We start from the raw sequence: 20,036 nt of genomic DNA, 5'->3' as shown, positions 1-20,036 counted from the left end.
AGTTTCCCAATTTATCAACTCTGCTCAAGAGAGTCTATTTTTTTTTCCCAACATATTCTTCAAAATTCTCCCATCTTCAACCCACTCCTTGATTTAAAAGCTACTTATAATCTTTTAGCTTTCTATTACGGCAGCATTCAATTCCAGCTACCAAAATGTTTCAGTTTCCTATTTCTATTTTTCCTATTGTTGCCCTAACAAATTACCAAAACCTTAATGGGCTAAAATAATATTCATTATCAGGCTATTTTGTAGATCAGAATTTCTGCAGGCTCAGCTACACACACTGCTTAGGATTTTGCAAAGCTGAAAAATAAAAAGTGTCAGCAGGTCTGGGTTTCTATCTACAGGATCTGGGAAAGAATTAACTTCCAAGCTCATTAGCAGTTGGCAGAACTCATTTCCTGGGCATGATTTCCAAGGACTCCCTACAGCTTCAAGTCAGCAAAGGCAGCTCAAATCCTTCTCAAGCTTTGATTTTCTTCGGCTTCCCCACCTGTTGCAATCTTTCTGACTTCCTCTTCTGCCTTTCTCATCTGTTTTGAAGGGTTCATGTGATCACAGGAAACTTACCTAGATAATCATGATAAACCTCTTTCTTGAGCTCAACTGATTACCAACCTTAACTAGATCCACAGATCTCCTCTGTCCTCGTAAAGTAGCGTAACTATAAATGGGACACCATACCACAAGTCACAGAAGCCAAACTTCTCCACTCCACACTGCACACACCCCCAAATCCCAGGTTTTCATTCCCATGTATATGATTGTTTTTATTGTGGCATTGCTTGTATAGGAAAAATAAAACTATTAAGAAGTCCACTAGCTTGATATTAGGTAAATTTGTAATTCACAAAATGGATTACCACACAACAGAAAAAAAAAAGAAAAAAAAATATAGCAAAGCAACAAAAAAGCCCAGTGCCTAATATTAGGTAAACTTGCAATTCATGAAACTGATACAGCAATGAAATAAATGAATAAACTACAGCCTCACACAAGATCAATGGTTCTCACAAACTATTTTGAGCGAAAAAATCAAGTCACACAAAAACATATACGATTTCAGTTATATTAATTGGAAAAATATGAAAAAACACACTTGATATTATGAAAGAGTTGTCATAAGGTTTAATATTTTTCAGAAAACTAACCTGTTTTTGATGACTAAAAGCAACAATGTCTTCAGTAACATAAAATGTTTTCTGCCTCAAAGTATCCCCTTCATTAGCCTTTTCTAATGTTTAAAATTTTCAGGATCTCAAATTTATCTTTATGCTGTTCACCTGGTAAAATTGCCTTCATTTTCCAAAGTCCAACCCAGATGTCACTTCTCAGTCTCCCAAAATGAGAGTTAGTTCTTACCCCCACCTCTCTCTACCTTATAGACCTTCATACTGTGGTACACTGAGACCCAGTACACAGAGATTACAATGAGAGTTTACATAGGGCAGCTTAAATCCCATATCCATCAACAGATGACTGTGACCTTCAACAAGTTGCTTAACCTTTCTAAAACTCAGTTTCCTCATCTGAGAAATCAAGATAATAATGTGTTTTAAATGTCAAATGCATAATAAACATAGCACAGGGTAAGTATTCAATAGATTACAGTATTATATGTTTACATACATCATTTCCTAAGGGTAGTGAATTCCAGAAACTGAAAGACTATTCAATGCTCCTTCTATATGTCTACAACTAGAGATGTCTGTCATTTTTTCAGATATCATCTAAACATTTGTTGAATTAAATAACTTTTGATTTAAGAGAATGATTTCAGGAGGCTACAGCTAAATGATATAACTCACAGTGGATGTACAAGACTAACAAATTAAGATTAGCATGCCTAGCATGCTAAAACCTAGCACTGATAAGCTTATTACACTAGCTCTCTGGTGAGAAAATAATAAAATGTAGTACATTCTTTGAATGTGGGCAGGAAGAGGGTGGCAAATGATAAAGAAACAGAATGGAGGTTCTTCATACAGAATGTTGGACAGCTAAAGGGGAAAAATGGAATTGCCAAATGTTTTGCCTTATCAAGGGATATCCTTAGGACCAAATTTATCAACTTGGTATACAGACTTGACCAATTTCTACTAACCAGCTAATTCCCACATTGGAGAGGTTGGGGGAAAAGGACATAGGCTTTAATCAGGGTTATTTCTTAAAAGGGTAAATAATGGAGCAATATTTTTTGTATGTCACACAATCTATTATGACTGAAGCAAAAACATTTTTTTTAAAAAATATTTCAGGATTTTTTTAAATTAAATTAAAATGTTAATGCATAATAGCCACATCAATGTTTATAGCAGCACAATTCACAATAGCTAAATTGTGGAACCAACCTAGATGCCCTTCAGTAGAAGAATGGAAAAAAAAAATGTGGCATATATACACAATGGAATATTACTCAGCAATAAAAGAGAATAAAATCATGGCATTTGCAGGTAAATGGATGGAGTTAGAGAAGATAATGCTAACTAAAGTTAGCCAATCCCCAAAAAACAAATGCTGAATGTTTTCTTTGCTATAAGGAAGCTGATTCATAGTGGAGTAGGGAGGAGGAGCATGGGAGGATTAGAGGAACACTAGATAGGGCAGAGGGGTGAGAGGGGAAGGGAGGAGGCATGAGGTTATTAATGATGGTAGAATGTAATGGACATTATTATCCAAAGTACATGTATGATGACACGAATTGGTGTGAGTATACTATGTATTCACCAAGAGATATGAAAAATTGAGCTTTTATAGGTAATAAGAGTTGTAATGCATTCCACTATTATATATAAATAAAAAAATGTTAATGTAATTATAAGAATTACCCAGTAGCACAATAAAGTATTTCACTGTGAACATTACACTCTGATTTAATAACGCTTAATGTTATCAAATCAGTGTGATGTGATGATGTGTCTTATAACAAACATTTTAAAAGATGCCTTGAGTGCTTATGCTTTCACAGGTATTGTATTAGACAGAGAAGGCACAAAGTGGAAGAAGAAATGGTTCCCAGCCTAAAGGAACTGAGCAGAAAGGAAAAAGAAAAAAAAAAAAAACACAGAAAAGTTACCATCCATAGCTGATGCAGTAACAGTAAGGGGTGACTGGGAACCACGAGTGAAATGAGGTGAAGGTTCTGGAACACCAAAATGGAACAATAATCCTAGTCTGGCAGAAATAAGGTAACAGAAAGTGAGCCTAAGAAAATACTTAAGTACAAACTAGCAAGCGAGACAAAGTGTAGACAAACTGTTATGGTTTCCATGTTGTGTCCCCTCTGAAGTGTGTGTATGGGAAACTTAATTTCCAATGCAACAGTGTTGGGAGGTGGGGCCTCTTGGGAGGTATTATCATTTAGATGTGGTGTCCCCCAAAATCTCACATGTGAGACAATGCAAGAAGGTTCAGAGGAGAAATGATTAGGTGTTAAGAGTCTTAACCCAATCAGTAAATTAATCCCCTGGAAGAGATTAAGTGAGTGGTAATTGAAGTGGTGGGATATATCTGGAAATTGGGGTGTGGCGTGGGGGTATATATGTGTATCTGGCTACTGGAGTCTCATTCTCATTCATATTCTTTCTTTCTTTCTCTCTCTCTCTCTCTCTCTCTCTCTCTCTCTCTCTCTCTCTCTCTCTCTCTCTCTCCTTCCTGATTCCCATGTGAGCTGCTTCCCTCCACCACACTCTTCTGCCATGATCTTCTGCCTCACCTTGAGCCCCAAGGAATGGAACTGGCCTTCTATGGACTAGGACCTCTGAACCTGTGAGCTTTCAAATAAACTTTTTCCCCTTTAAAATTGTCCTGGTTAGATCTTTTAGTCACAGCAACGAAAAACATGACTAAAACAGGAGATGTCAAGGAGAGTTCTGCCCTCAAGAGTGGATTAATGCTGTAAAAATAAACATTTATGAAAATTTACACATTTAGGTTCTCTGTGGGTTCTCTCTCTTTTCAGCTTTTCTGTTATATGAGGATACAGAGTTCACTTCTCTCTGGTCCTTTTGCACCATGTGAGGATGCAGTTAAGAAAATGTTTATGAGATGCTGGTGACTTCACCTTCCACTTCCTGCTTTAGAACTCGGAGAGCATCAAGTTCTATGTTTATTCTTTTCCCCTAATGACCCAGTCTCAGGTATTCTATTATCACAGCACAAAACAGACTAAGATAAGTACCTTCCAGACAAAGGAATCAAATATAGTATTATGGGAATATAGTCCACTGAAGGAAATCCAAGTAAGTGGGAGCATAATATGTAGTTGGGGAAACTAGAGTGCACTGCTACATCTCAAGTAGTATCACAAAAAGTTGAGATTAGTTTTCCTCAAAGATAACGGAGAAGAATTGGGAAGATTTCATAAAAGGGAAGGTAGCTGCATTTTAGATCCCATACCAGGAGACCAGTGGGAGCTGCTGCACACAGACGAGATGAGTACAGATTAAAACCACAGACCCCAAGACCATCTAGGAGAGTCTTACAGCTAAACAGGAAGAGTTGCTGCCCAAGAGATATGGGGTGGACACAGGAGTCTGAAAAAGTAATTGGGAAAAGGAGAGGGGGGAAAAGAGTGCAATATGACTCCCAGTTATCCTACTTTGAAAACTATCTTGTGATGCTACCACAGAGGAAAAAAAAAAGAGAAGAAGTTTTGATGGTATAAATGATAAATTCACTTTAGAAGCATATCCGGCATGCAATTTTTTAGAACATTTATGTTCTATAGGAAGGTATGATAAGGAGAGAAATAAGATTGGTATCAGAAATAAGCACTGCTGGCATGTGAGTGGCAATTGAAACAGGGCATGTATGAGGTCACTCAGCTATCATACACTGTAGGCTACAGATCTTAAACTTTGTTGATTCATAGACAACTTTGAGATTTTAAGTTAAGCAGATTTTTCAGAAGAAAATTGTCATCTGGTATTTTGCATAAAATTTGAGGTTACTCTTGGGCCTATGAAGGAGAGTGAGAAGACTAACCAGGAAACCAGGAGGAAAATCAGGAGTAGCATGCTGTCCTGAAAATGAAGAGGGAGGAGATACAAGGAAGAGGGGAGCAAGAGTATCAAGAGCCATTGAGAGGCCAAATAAGAGGAGACCTGCAGGCTATTTGTGAATGCACCCCAAGTAAGCCATCTGAGGGGATGCATAAAGAACGTGCTAAGAGGAAGCAGGAGTTGAGTGCTAGACAAGAGTCTTTGTGCCCTGAAGGGAAGAATGGAGGGAGAGTTGTAGCACAGGTAGAAATAGCTGTATGCTTCTGAGGCCAGCAGGCAGGGAGGTAAAGCGAAGTGGAGGGAGATATGTTAGCAGTGATCCAGAGCTCTCAAATGAACTGCCTGTGTAAAGAATAATTATAAATGCTGATCTAAACCAAGACAGGATGAGGTAAAAAGAATCTTATCTGTAGTTAAGATGAAATTCTGATGGAAGTTTAAGGTGCCAGACCTGAATTTTATAAGCCAGTTTGGGTCCTGACTCGATATAAGGCAAGGAATTAAACTTAACGAATTCTTACTCATCTCATCTCGAAAATATGAGATGCACTGGTAGAGTATATTTTGCTAGGTTGAGGAAAGACTGAAAGATATGATAAATGAAAAGTTCTTGGCACAGTATGACAGTGTATTGAATAACAAATACAAGCACTGATAATTATAATGGCATTATTTTCTCGGACAGTTTAAGGAAATTTAGTATGTACAATGTAAAAGGAAAAGGCTGGGAGTAAGTGAGAACAAGAAAGGGTGTGAGGTGGATGGCTGGAAGGTCATTTATGCCTTTTTGAAAAAGCTCCTGAGCAGAAAGGGGAAGTGTGCTCCTGGGCCACAGTGCATTGTGGGTAGACCTGTGGCTGGCTGAACAGCTAAACAGTTAGTGGGGGCACCAGCCTGTGTGGGTCTGTCCTGTCCTGTCGTGCTTGGGACTTGTGGGTGTAGACGTACAAAGGTAACTAGCCAGGGTTTATGACAGCCTGAAGGAAGGAGACAGGAGTGAAAAGGTTTGAAGATCTGACAACAAATTCAATGAAATGTCTGATCATGCATGTTCACTGGAAGGAAGCGAAGGGAATAATGAATCATAGGTATTGTAGGTCACATGTGGCTAAAGAGGATAATAAATGTACATTTAAAATTGTTGAGGTATTCACTGGTAAAATAAAATTACTTCAGTGGGGTTCATGGTGAATCTATATAGATTTCTATAAAGATACTAAAAAATGGGGAGTTTTATTAGTTGCTAACAAGTCATAATCAGTTGTGACAGTTATTATATCATTTAGAACAGAATACACATTATGAGAAGCTATATCTTAGTCGCTATCTACATAAGATACCAAACTGCCTTAAAATATATGTTGTAGGCCTGCCAAACTGACGTGTAGCCATAATATCTCAAAAGTCCCTCCTTAGAGCAAACAAAAGAGTCAGAGTTGGGATGAGTCAAATAACTGAAAACTCTAAAATGTATGTGAAAAGAAATTTAGTATATTAATTTTGTTCAGAGATCTAATTACATGAGGAAATTGTGTAAAGATCCATGCAAGGGCAGTTTTTCAAAACTAATGATCACTTAATTTAATTCTGATGCATTTATCTTTCTATGCAATATGTCTTATCTCCAAATTCTTAACAAAATGTCATTTCTAAGATTTTAGTACATCAGTTATCTCAAAATGAAAAATACTGTGTTGCTGATAAAATATATCATATGCCAGAAAACTGAAATTGCCATTTTTGTTAAAATTTGAATTACTGTGATCATCAGTAAATCCATCTGTTACCCTGTATTCTTTAATGCTGCAATTAAATAAAATGTGATTTCATTTTATAGTTAGAATGTAAATGTTGACACTTAAAGAAAAGCAAGTTGGTTATTATCATGGTACAAAGTCATAAGAGGTACAACCAATGTATTGGATACATAATTTTCAGTAACAAAAACAAAATAAACTGTTCATAATCTCTGGCAAGTCACACTTTTTTAAAAAGCAATAACTGAATATAGAATGGTTCTAGCTCTTAATTGTCAGATGCCAAAAACATTTTAAGAAATTAGTTTATTGTGCTTTGATAAATTAGATCTATCTATAGAAATATTAGGTTAGTATTACTAAAATCACACTTTGCATTTTTAATGTAGTAAATTGCATTTGTAGCAAGGATTTTACAATCTAAAAATTACATCCCAAGTCCTGAGAAATGAGTTCAAAGTTAAAATGTGCAGAAGAGACATTTAAAAATACTTAACAACAAAAAAGACACATAAATGTGACTATTAGTCTGGAATATTTGGTTCAATAAGCATTCATTGAGTTTTGAATATTTACAATACACAACAGCTCCATACAATGCAGGGGATAGGATGGTTCCTTTTTAAGTCTTTTCATAATTGTTATGTGAAGAAAGGGATGTGGAAAGTATTCAGTTCCTTGACTGCTATGGAACTGCCTGCAGCCTGGCTCTCAGGAGAATCATTAAGAAAGGAGCAGGGACAACTACTGAGGATGCTTTGGTTTTTTTGTTTGTTGTTTGTGGTGTGTGTGTGTGTGTGTGTGTGTGTGTGTATGTGTGTGTTTGCTATTTCTGAATTTTGTTCTTAAGTGAATCTGCTTAAGCAAAGACAATAAAAAATTTAAAACAGACAAAGATAGTATAAAAGGAAGGGGGAGATAGAATCTTCACTGTAACACTGGGAGAAACTCATAATTCATGCAAATGAGTTAAAAATGCACATCAGAATGTAGTTGTATTTGGAAATGTCACTTTGAGGCTTTCATCAGTTAACTCAATCTGAGAAAGAGTTCAGATCCATCTGACCTATTTTCATGATTACTGGGAGGGTCCAGTGAATATTGCTCTTACAGCACAGAGTGGATTACACACATTACTGAGATTTTTCACTTACTGGAATTTATTCTCAGGGAAGTCTAATGTACTCTGAGTCATTATATACCTAAAATGGTGCCATAGGTCTAAATATTCACAACAACTTTTTTTAAAGAAGATAATAAATAGATAAAAATATTAATAGTATGTCTAATCTCATCCCCTTCTTATCCTCCAAGGAATATGTGAGCCATTCAGGCAGGAACTTTGAAAACAGTTCCAGAAAGCTCAGTGTTAGGGTGTGGATATGAGATGTCCCCCAGAAGCTCATGTGTGAGACAATGCAAGAGGGTCAAAGGAGAAAGGATTGGGTTGGAAGAGTCTTAACCCAATCAGGGAATTAATTAACTGAGTGGAAAATGAAGGGGTAGGATGTGGCTGGAGGAGGTGAGAATTAGGGCGTGGCTTTGGGTATATATTTGTATCTGGCAAGTGAAATCTTTCTCTGTGATTCCTCATCACCATCTGAGCAGTTTCCCTCTGCCATGCTCTTCCACCACGTTGTTCCTATCTCACTCGGAGTCCAGAGGAATGGAGCTGGCTATCTATGGATTGAGACCTCTGAAACCATGAGCCCTTAAATAAACCTTTTCCCCTTCACAATTGTTCTGGTCAGATCTTTTAGTCAAAGCAGCAGAAAAGCTGACTAAGACACTTAGTATGATTAGAGATGGAGGCAAGTCATCTTTCAGCACCAAACTGAAGAAATGAGGAAGGATGGGAACTTCATGAAGTTTTCTTCTCATCATGTTATAAATTCAAAATGATGATTTTCCAGATTAGGGGGAAAATCCTGGTGTACTTATTTAATTCTTTTGAAAACTTGATATGGATTTTTTTTTTAAGGCTTCAATAGTCTTCCTGTGTTTGGATTGCTTGGGTTTTGTGTTGATAAGCAATTGAGCATTGAGTGCTATTTATCTCAGAAAACGGTGGGAACTTGCACTATACTTGAGTAACAGGTGTGTGGGTGAGAGATGTTCGAAGGAACCTCATCCTTGAAAAGACCTGTCAGAATCAGTAATCCCTGAAAGCTCTTCTAACCATCCAGAGACGTTCAGGACTTTTCAGTAAGTACTTTTATATTACTAAAATAAAAGGAAAGTCCAAATTTTCTTTCAAAACTATACATAAATAAATTCATTTGTGGCAGGCAATATACCACTGTGGTTGATCATATGTGCTCAGAAGCCAAACCACCTCTACTCTTAGCTTGGCTTCTCCAGAATCCTTGTCTCAGTTATTCCCTCTGCTGGATAACAATATTAAAAATACTTAAAAATAGCTATGAGGGTTAAGAAAGTTAGTATATGTAAAGCAGGTAGAATAGCAACTGACACTTGAATACAAACAAGTTAGCCATTGGCTGTACTGAAAACAATTCATGGATTCTCTCACTTGCTGAATGGTTTAGATCCTGTTTCCCAAAGGCACACAAGTCTTGATCACCAGCCTGTGGCATTATTGGGAGGTAATCGAATTGTGGGCAGGTGGAACCTAGAGAAAGGAAAATGAGGTTGCTGGGGGTGTGCCCTGACCCTGACCCTGACCCCTCCCAACTGCCGAGTGCCCCTCTGTCTTTCCCAACTATCATGAGGTGAGCAGCCTCCTCTACCCTGTGCTTCTGTCCTGATGTCCTCGTGCTGCCACAGGCCCAAACAAGTGTGGCCAAGTGACCATGGACTGAAATCTATGAAACCTGCGATTTCCTCTGAAGAGGCATGAGGAAATAAATCTTTCCTCCTTTTAAGTGGTTTTTCTAAGGTATTTTTTTCACAGTAACAATAATCTGACTAACACACTTGCTTTGATAACTAAGAACCAACTGAACACACGTACCAGAGCAAAGAATCCCCAGACAGGTCTTTCCAACATCCATTTCATCAGTTGGCTAAAGCTCAGACTTAGATGAGAATAATAATGTTGATTCATAATGGTCTTTCCTTACCTATTAGTTTGCTGAACTATAGAACTCTATTCCTGCCTGCAACTTGAATCCTAGAATCATCAAATTCTGCAATGCACATGAGGCTGGAAAGAAGAAAGGAGCAATGAATTTCTGTGTAGAGAAAATGGTAGTTTCTCTGAAAAACCTTGTCCCAGCATGATTTCCAAACACTGTCTATAGAAAGGGTGATCCTTTAGAAACACATCTGATACTGAAACTTACTGAAATTAGGACTGTTTATGCAGTCCATATGATAAGCGCTAATTAACCTATAACACATCCTCTAAAATAGCACAGATCATGTCTCACCATTTGTTTCCTTCAAGACAAAATCTTCCACTAGGTTTTCCAATCCAATGAGGCTAGGCAAACACAAACGAAAACATCTTGCTAATCTTTACAGTCTAGGCAAATTCTGGCACCTGAAACACAAGGACAGAATGACCCACCTCCTTCTACAGCTTACCAATAGGTAACAGCAAGGTCAGAAATTGATGTTCATCCTCTTATCAGAATGTAGTGCATCCAGCCCATTATATCCAGTTATTCATGCAAGAAATCTGAAAGTCATTTCTGAAATCTTCTTCAAGCCAGATTATTAACCTGTCATCAAGCTTTGAGAAATCACCTTTCAAAGCATATATTGAATCTTCCCATTTTTCTTCATCTTTCTAGTCCAAACTATCGTCATTTTGGTTAACCACACACGACCATTCTCCAAATAGAAAGAAATGATCCTCTTTAAACAAAAATCCTGAATTCTCCCCCTCACATTCATGGTAAAATTCACAATACTAAAAATGGTGTACATATTCTGGTCTAAGATAATAGTCTAATTTTCATAGAGCTTATATAAGTCTGTAATTATACTTGTTTATGTAACTAATTAGTCCTTTAATGGATAAATAGTAAACATATTGAAGACCAGAACGATGTTGCGTTTTCATCATTTATACTGGGCACCTAACAGTTTCTAGTCCATAAGTGGTTCCCAGTAAAGATCTGTTAAGTAAATCAATTTGAAAAATAATCCCTAAGGCTTCTATTAAACTCTGATTCTGTTTACCAGCAGAGAAGTAAATAAACCCAATCAGTAAATTATTTGCTCAGTATATTAAGCACTGACATAAAATACTTTTTTATGTTTTTTCTTTCTTGAAGTGGGATGCCTAAAGGAGTTACTTACACACAAGCCTCATAAGAGCAAGAGAAATGTCATAGCATGTCAAAGTGACAGGCTAACCACTGTGGGGCTTGTCTCTGATGGGAGTGTTAAAGGCACTTTTGAGAAAAATGCATTCATTTTACTCAAATCTCTCATGACTGACCACACCAATTATAAGGCTCTATATCCAGAAAAGTCCTTCATTCTATGAAATTATTTGTAACTACTGAAACTTCTGAGCATAATAGTCATGTAATTTGGAGTTGTGAACAATTTTATAATTTGGAATAAACCATTACATTCCTAGTGATCTTTCCAGAGCATGAACTCAGATATAAAAATAAATGTTAGACAGTGGTTCAGCTAAACATTTATTAAACTTTTATCACATGTAAGTTTCAGATGCCTTGAAAGACATATAAGAAATATATATAAGGAATGTACTAAAATTCCTTCTACCTCTATCCTTTTAAATAACATATGTGATTTTTCAGACAGGCTCTCCCAGAATTAGATAAATGCTTTACTCCAGGTTGATAAAGAATCTAGCACCACTCTAAAATACAACCAGTGGTCTAGTTTTTAATGTGTTGAATCCTATGAACATTGATAATATGCGTGTATTTATCTATGTGATCTTTGAAAATGAAAGAAAAAATAATGAGTAGATATTGAAGTTGAGATTATTTTGCAATTACATAGGAACATAGTTCTAATACCACTAAATATTGAACATTTCCAAAAAACTATATAAAACTATCTTATAATATCCAAATTAATGAAAAACAGAACTATAATTCATTTCCCCAATTGGACTGTTCAGCTACATACTGAGAACAGACAAAATAATTTTAAATATTTACATTTGGATAGTACTTAATTCACACAATGTAATCAAGTTTGGTTTAATATTATCCCCTGAATTTCTTACCTTACCAGATAAAAATACAGGAAGGAAGGAAAGGAGGGAGGGAGGGAAAAGGAAAGGGAAGGGAAAGAGAAAGAAAGTAAGAAAGGAGGGAGAGAGGAAATAGGAGGCAGTTAGACTGAAAGAAGGAAAGGAAGGGAAGAGAGTATTAGATGATTTAAGAAGTTTTTCCTAAATTAGTATGGAGGTTCCCCAAAAGTCTAGGCATAGAACCACTATATGACTCAGCTATCCCACTCCTTGGTATTTTATTCTGAAGAATAAAAGTCATCACACTACAGTTACATGCATACCCATGTTTATAGCAGCATAATTCACAATAGCCAAACTATAGAACCAGTCTAGGTTTCCATTAATGGATGAATGAATAAAGAAAATGTGGTATACACAAATGGAGTTTTATTCACCATAAAGAAGAATGAAATTGTGTTATTTGCAGGAAAATGGATAGCACTTGGGACCATTATGTTAAGTGAAATAAGCCAAACTCAGATGTTCAAGAATCATATGCTTTCTCTCATTCGTAGAAACTAGAGAGGAGAAAGGGAAAGAAAGGATGGGACAGAGATTTCTTAAAAATCAAAACGAGATCAATAGAGGAAAGGAGGGAGGGAGAAAGTGCTGGGGAGTAACACAGGCCAAATTATATTGCTATATTTTATGCATCTACAAATATGTAACAACAAATCCCATTGCTATATGCAACTATAATGCATCAATTTTTTAAAAAGTAGAAAAAAAAGAAACAAAAAATTCACACCTGAATAATAAATTATTTGTGGCTAAGAAAGTGAAAATAAAAATAAAAATCGGTTTTTCCTAAAAGACATTGACTATTCTAATAACAATATTAACTAATCACTGTTTGACTTTTTATGAAATTCCAGTGTTTTCCACGAGAAATATACAAAATATTGCTATCTATTATTGTAATCCACTTAACAGTGTATTATTAAGGTAACTTTTTTTAAAAAAATATTTTTTAGTTTTAGATGGACAGAATACCTTTGTTTATTTAGTTTTATGTGCTGCTGGGGAGAGAACCCAGGACCTCACACATGCTAGGAAAGCACTCTACCACTGAGCCACAACCCCAAGTCCTATTAAGGTATCTTAAATGAGAAAATTGGGGCTGAGGAATTTAAATGAATGTGCTCAAAGTACAGACATAATAAACTGTGAAATCCAGGTCTGACTGGCTGCAAGACTCTTGTACTCTCACCTCCATTTCTCTAGAAGAAATTTTTTTATGTTATAAACATGACTACAGATGTAAAAATATAATATATCCTATAGTTCGGACCTCAAGTGTCTTCCAGAGGCCCAAATGTTGAAAAGACTTGGTCTTTAGGGTGGCACCACTGGGAGGTGGTGGAAACTTTAAGAGGTGGGGTCTAATGGGAAGTCTTTAGGTCACTGGGGACATGCCCTTAAAGGGGACAGTAGGACCCTGTCATTTCCCCTCTCCTTTGTTTCCCAGCCATTAAGTAAGTGGTTCTGGTGCACCCTGTACTCTCCACCATGACTGCTGCCTCACCATAGGCCCAAAAGCAATGGGGCCAGATGACCGTGGACAGGAACCTCCAAAACTATGGGCCCAAATGAACATTTTCTCTTTAGAACTTGATTATCTCAAGAATTGGCTATGGTGACAGAAAGCTGACTGACACAATACAGATATAAAAATGTAGGACAGCATAACAAATCAGTAGCACATATAGGACTAAAAATATGTTCTGAATTCTAGCCCAATATTCTTTCCAATAAAGTAAATTAGAGATAATACAGATATCAATCCAAATTAGAAAGTATAAAAATAACAATCAAATTTGCAGGGAAGTTAATAATAAAATAAAGATGACTTTGAGAGCCAAAATTTATCTCAAAATCGACTATTTTCACATGCAAATGGTTGCACAATGAAGACATTACCCTTTTATTCTATGTTCATGCTTGTTTCTTCAAGATTAACCATCTCTCAGCCTTCTTCTTCCTCCTCTTCCTTTCACAATGACATCTGATCTCTTGTGTTCCCAGTCACCACATGGTATTCAAGGTAAGTTCACGTCTGAGTCCAGATCCTTAAGCCAATACTTTAAGGCTGAGCCTCAAGTTCCCTTGGGCCCTGTTCTTTTGTTTTGGTTTCCTGCCTTATCCCCAATTATCCTTTCTGCTTTGTTCCTCTCCCTGCATAACTTGTGGACCCATCTGGTTCTGTTTTTGAATGCTGTGTCACAATTGGGAATCCTGCAAGTACTACACAACTCCCATCTTGCCTTCTGATTATAACCGGCATCTTAGTTCCTGTCCATGTACCCTTCACAGTTGTTACAGTACTCACCGATCCATCTTGGATCCCTCCCTTTATCCTCTATCCACTACAGACTACCCAGTTCACAAAGTGCTGTTGCCAGCCTAAAAAGAATGCAACTTCTTCCCTCCTTAACTTTCTGTAACCAAAACAGCTGCTGGTTCAGTTACCCCTGAGATCCCTGCTCCTTCCCAGAATAGGAACCTACTTTGTAATCACTAGTCCTTGCTATCCTGCTCCATCTTCTTATACAGAACAATCATGTCTGACTTCGAGCAACAGGAACAAACAGGTCTGTTACTTGATGAACATAATGAATGTTTTCCCCCAAAAGGAGAGAATAGCAATCTTTCTTAAACTGGTGCTGATTCTAGCATTTTAGAAGGCTTTGCTGAATCCATCACAGAGATCCCTAAAGATAGACAAAGTGAGATGCTCTGACAGCATCACACAGAAAATTGGATACAATCTCACAGCATGAGAAAAACACTGCTGAGTGGAAATAATGCTAAATAACAATGGCATGATCTAAAGAGAGGATCCAATGAGTCATCGAAAGACACAGTAAATGCTGTAGATGAATTAAGTAGCTCAACACTCATTTTGGGAGGGTTCAGGGAAAAGACCAAAAGTATAGGATGGAATAAAGATATGAGAAATGTGTTTGCTACAAGTTTAAATCCAACAGAAGATGGTTGTAAATTGTGAAATCTTGACCTACCATTAAAAAACTAAATGAGAATTCATCACCTTATTTCTTAAAAATAATTTAAAATAATAATTTTGACTTCATAATAGGAAGAGAAAATCTGATTTTTAAAATGATAATAATTAAAGTATTAAAGTGAAAAGGCTTAAGTTGAAATTCAAATTCTGGTTATTTAATAAGGCACGAGACTATGTATAAGTAACAATTTTTTTTTCTTTGTAACAAAGCTGGCTTAGTTGTTAAAGGTGTGATTACTAATAAATAATTTAGAACTCTAGTTTGTCTCCCTTATATTCCAAAATTTTACAATTATCATCAATTTAAAATAGTATATCTAAGGAGATATTATAACACAATTGCAATTCAGAAGCTAGAAGAAATTATCCTGAATACCTTATCAGAAAATAATTTAAATGAGGACATTTAAAGAGAAGAAAACAAGGGATGATTTTGAATAGCTTAGAATATAAATGGGAAACTAATTAGAAAATAAATCTCTAGTCTAAAACAAATTAGTAAATAAGAGCTAAATCACTTGGATAATGCTATTTAGAATAAAAACATTTGGGACACAGGAGGACTTTTTAAATTCATGATGAGTCAATTTAGCTAATTGTGGGTGGATTATCTGCCTCAGGAAGCATCCTGTGTTGCAAATCAGAAACCTAGAGCCACCCAGACAGGGAAGATGGTCCAAGCCCTAGCAAGATACCAAAGGTGATGGCTGCAACAGGACAATGTACAACTTCAATCTCCAGTTATGAGAAATAAATCATGAAAAATATAGTCCAATATGTAATGACTGCTCTACAGTGTTATCTTTAACTAGAGACCACACGTCCAGCCAGGGTAGGTTCACACACTAGAGAAGGCAGCTGGGACTATGGAACAGATGTACGCTCTGTATCTTAAACACTTATTATTTCCCCAATGTGAACTGCATCATTTCATAAAATGCACTGTTTTTACATATTGTATGATATAACATGACACCTTTAGGACTTGCACTTGTCACAAAAAAATCTTCCTGATATTCCCCCTGGCTTCATCCTTCCTTCCAAAGCCATTCCCTCTTCCACTAAAACATCCCAGGGTCATTCCATTTTCCCACCTATCCCTACCATTTTCCTATTATGATTCCAGAAATCACGCAAACAACATTTCACACTTCCTCAACCCAGTATGCTTTTTTCTAACAAAAAGCATGAATGGTCTTGATAGCTTTAATTTGAGGTTGAGGTAAGAGAGTCAAATATAATTTCCTAGAAGCTGCCTCTTCACTCAACCCACTTAAATCTCATGCTTAACACAATGCACCTTGTTCTTCAATTTATATGTTCTTCCTACAGATTCATGCCTCTCTCACAGAGTTTTCCATAAAAGCCAAACTTTTTTTTCAAGTCAGAGAACAGGTAACCATAAAATGTTTTCTCCAATCTGGTGTATTTACCTGGGTTGGAGCATGCTGAAGTGACAGCATGTGAGTATATTACTGCATGCTCCAAGTAACGAAGCCAAAATATCATTTTATTAGTAAACCAAGCACACTCAGGTTTACTCTATTTTTGACTTATGTCTTCTATTTGATTTTCTTCTCTCATCTCTTTTCTGTTGCTTATTTCATGTTGTCTAATTTACATTCCCTCATGTAACAACTACCATTCTTCAGTTCCTAGTTATATTTCTTTACTTCTTTCTTTTTTAGCCGATCTCTCTGTTAAACTCAAGTTCTGCATTTCATTACCCACTTACAACTAAGCCTGGCTAAGCTCCCTTAATAAATTTCTAAAAATCTCCCACTGCCCAAACAGTAAGCCCACTTTTAAACCTTTTGTTAATGTTTGTTTGCCTTAAAAGATTGGTCAATAAAATCAAACACTAAATAAAATATTAGTTACATACATATACTTAGAAAATTAAAGGAACTGTATTTTTTTCCCAGGGGATAGCCAGAATAACAACACATTCAACAAAGCTGTCTAAATTTCAAAGTACCCTCTAGATGAATCACAGCATGCACCACAATAGTTCCACATCCCATGAACAGGTTTCAAAGGCTTTGCCTCATTATGCCATCCCATCCTCAGCAAGAGCTAAGAAAAATCTAAAGGTCAACCCAATCTTTCTGATTATGGAAAATGATCATGACTCAACCACAGGTAAATTCTCTCCACATTTGCATATTTATCCAAGCATCATCCTAGATATCTTCATCTCTTAGCATGTATTGTTATTTGATGGTCTTGTCTAGTGGAAATTCTGGATCCCCTGAATAAGGGCTATGATCGTATGCTATATTCTATTTACCAAATACCCCAACCAACATCATATCAACTGTTCATGTTTCAAAATTAATATAAATAGGATTTTCCACCTGGAAAAGTTATTTGTAATTCAACAGTTTTCTGAAATTACAATTATGATTGCCTGTTAAGGAGAAAATAACAACAGAAAAATTTCCAGTGAAATCACCAACTTAAAAATATGTATGTCACTTCATAAAAATCTTTATTCTCTTGCTCTGATGTGAAATGAAAATTCAATATTTTACATGCTTTTGTTTTCTCTTGAAGAATATTAAAGGGATCTTCAAGGTGGCATTATATATAATATTGATTCTTTGTGTACCAAAAATGAGATAGATTTAGTAATTTTATAAGTATCCTTGTGGGTCGAATTCACTGGATTAGAAAATGCAGTAAGAATTATATGTACTTAATAAAATAGTTATCCTTACTTTACAGATTACTTATTACTTATTAAAGTTAGCATAAAATATTTTAATAATAAGCATCCAAGTTATCCAATGACATGAAAAGAAATTACACATAAAAAGAATATTAAAAATGGAGTTGATATGTATAAATCTTCAAACTGATATTCAGTAATAATTTTCTAAGGAAATAAAGCTAAACAAGAGAAGTTAAGATTAATAGCTGTCTTTACTTTTTAAAAATATTATAAGTGGAAATGCTTTATGATACTAAATATGAAGTTTAATTTTACTGACAGAATGTGAGGATGATGTTTTGGACACTTTGAGTATTTGATGTCAGAAATGAACAAATTTAGTTTTGACAGTTTATTTTGTGAATTTGAGATTTTTAAAAGAATGATGAAGACAGAGATTAAAAGTACCCAAACCTATTGACACTGTGTTTAGTTTTGCACAATGTCACTATTCAGTGCTATACAAGAACTTCTTAAACTAAGAAGTCATTTTTAAAAAAAAACAATCAAGATTGATGAAACCAGAGATATTTATCAAATAAACTTTTCCTTCTGATTTTTTATAAACTAGTCAATGAATCAAAATACTCAGAATGAAGGAGGAGAAAAGGGGAGGAACAGGCAAGAAAAGACACATGAAAAAGTTCTAGAAGTTCCTTATTTGGAAATGGGAAAAATAGGATCATCTCTTTCAACAACTCAAAAACTAAACATGCTACTGAAATGGAAGAAAAAGATGGAGGGTGTGATTGTTAATAATGGCCTTCTCAACAGTTGCACACTTACCACTTTCTCCACAAATCACTTTTATAGCCAACAACATCTTTAAGATCTCAATCGTCAAAAACACATTTATTAAACACATGGTATAAATGGGATGTTACATATAGTCCCTGATCCAAAGGAATAATATCTCTTGCTCAAAGAGTACTTGATCTAATAATGGTACAACCAAAAAGAAAACTACATTGTTCCTTGTTTAAGTCTGTTCATCTTGTAAACATTTTTTTAGCATAGCATAACAGCTGAAATATAAATTATTCTTTACATATACGTCTAAAATTAATTATTAGAAGAAAAAAATCAAACAAGGTTTTAAAGCCCACTTTTGATTTACAGCCACATGTTCATGAATCCCAAACTGCCAAAACAGAAATGGAAGACTTAACATTTCATTATCTGAATTAAAAAATACTTACACTATTGGTTTTTCCAGGCGACTTCCCTGTGAACCAACAATCTCCCCCAGTGTACAAAACACTTGCCCCAGAAAGTCCTAAAACAGATAAAAAAAAAAAAATTAAAGCTCATCAGTTCCCAAATTATCCTTTCAGTATATATTTTGTACATCACATTTGCATTATTTTCATTAATGAAGTATTGCGTTTTTAACTTCTGATAATAAACAAGCCCAATCTGCATTAATTTTAGCATAAGGCCTTCCCATAACTTTGCATGGTATTTTGTGCTTTTAATCACAGAACAGGTTTGTTACTTTGAGTTTTCAGACACTGTGTTTATTTTATGGTCTAAACTAAAATGAAAATAGAAAAAAAATGTTTGTGGTTTTGAATGCTTGACTTAATGCCAAGGCTTCCAAAGTGCTAGCTGAGGAGACAAATCTAGAGTGCACATGGCAAAGGTGGCTAATGAGCTAGCACTACTTAGAGAAAGGTGTTGTGAGGTAACAGCCACAACCAGGGTCCAGAGCCACACTGCCATGTGTCTATTTCAGTACCACCATTCAACACCTGCAATTATGGCAATTAGTTTCTCCTGTTTCTTCCTCTCTAAAATGTATTTGTACCTACCCACAGCATTACTCTGAGGGTTCACTGAATTACTGTATGAGTTAATGTTAGCATATAGTACTTGTCTAAAAATGGGTTAAGTAAAATACAGTGTTCATTAGCATACAACTAGAAAAATTCTTCAAGACAGAATAACCCTGCAACATAAGAAATACACTTTACATAAAAAGAAACTAACAATCTAAGAGTTTAATTTTTTGTCCTAAGCAGTCAGTAAGTAGCAGAGCCAGGACTAACTCTAATACTCGGATGCTAGAAACTGACATGCCACCATTCAATAAAAATACATTTTAACTTCACATGTTCATACTATAAGGGTTCCGACACCATCTGAATATGTGGATCAAGAAATAGGGAGTTATTTCATGGAAAAATACCCACCCCTCCAGTTTAGCCTGTTTGTGATTCAAAGAATTGCACTGGCCTGAAGGAGAAGATGAGAGATCTATCAGAACTGATTGTACAGTGAACTGGCCCTAGAGAAGCCCTAAGGATGAACAGAGGACTAACAGTAAACAGAATGTTTTATTTTTTAA

General features: G+C 35.8%; 1 protein-coding gene across 1 annotated transcript in view; it reads right to left on the bottom strand.

Moving 5' to 3' along the window:
- The window catches only part of Cpne8 (copine 8), a 194,985-nt gene that overhangs the window by 101,129 nt on the left and 73,820 nt on the right, over positions 1-20,036 (bottom strand). The window contains exon 6 of the mRNA XM_026393935.2: positions 18,889-18,965. Within this exon, the coding sequence (XP_026249720.1) occupies positions 18,889-18,965 (77 nt within the window). The remainder of the gene's footprint in view (positions 1-18,888; positions 18,966-20,036) is intronic.

Source organism: Urocitellus parryii, chromosome 5 (assembly GCF_045843805.1).
Source record: "Urocitellus parryii isolate mUroPar1 chromosome 5, mUroPar1.hap1, whole genome shotgun sequence".
Lineage (NCBI taxonomy): Eukaryota > Metazoa > Chordata > Mammalia > Rodentia > Sciuridae > Urocitellus > Urocitellus parryii.
The sequence above is the reverse complement of the archived record's forward strand: the minus strand, read 5'-3'. Positions and strand labels throughout refer to the sequence as shown.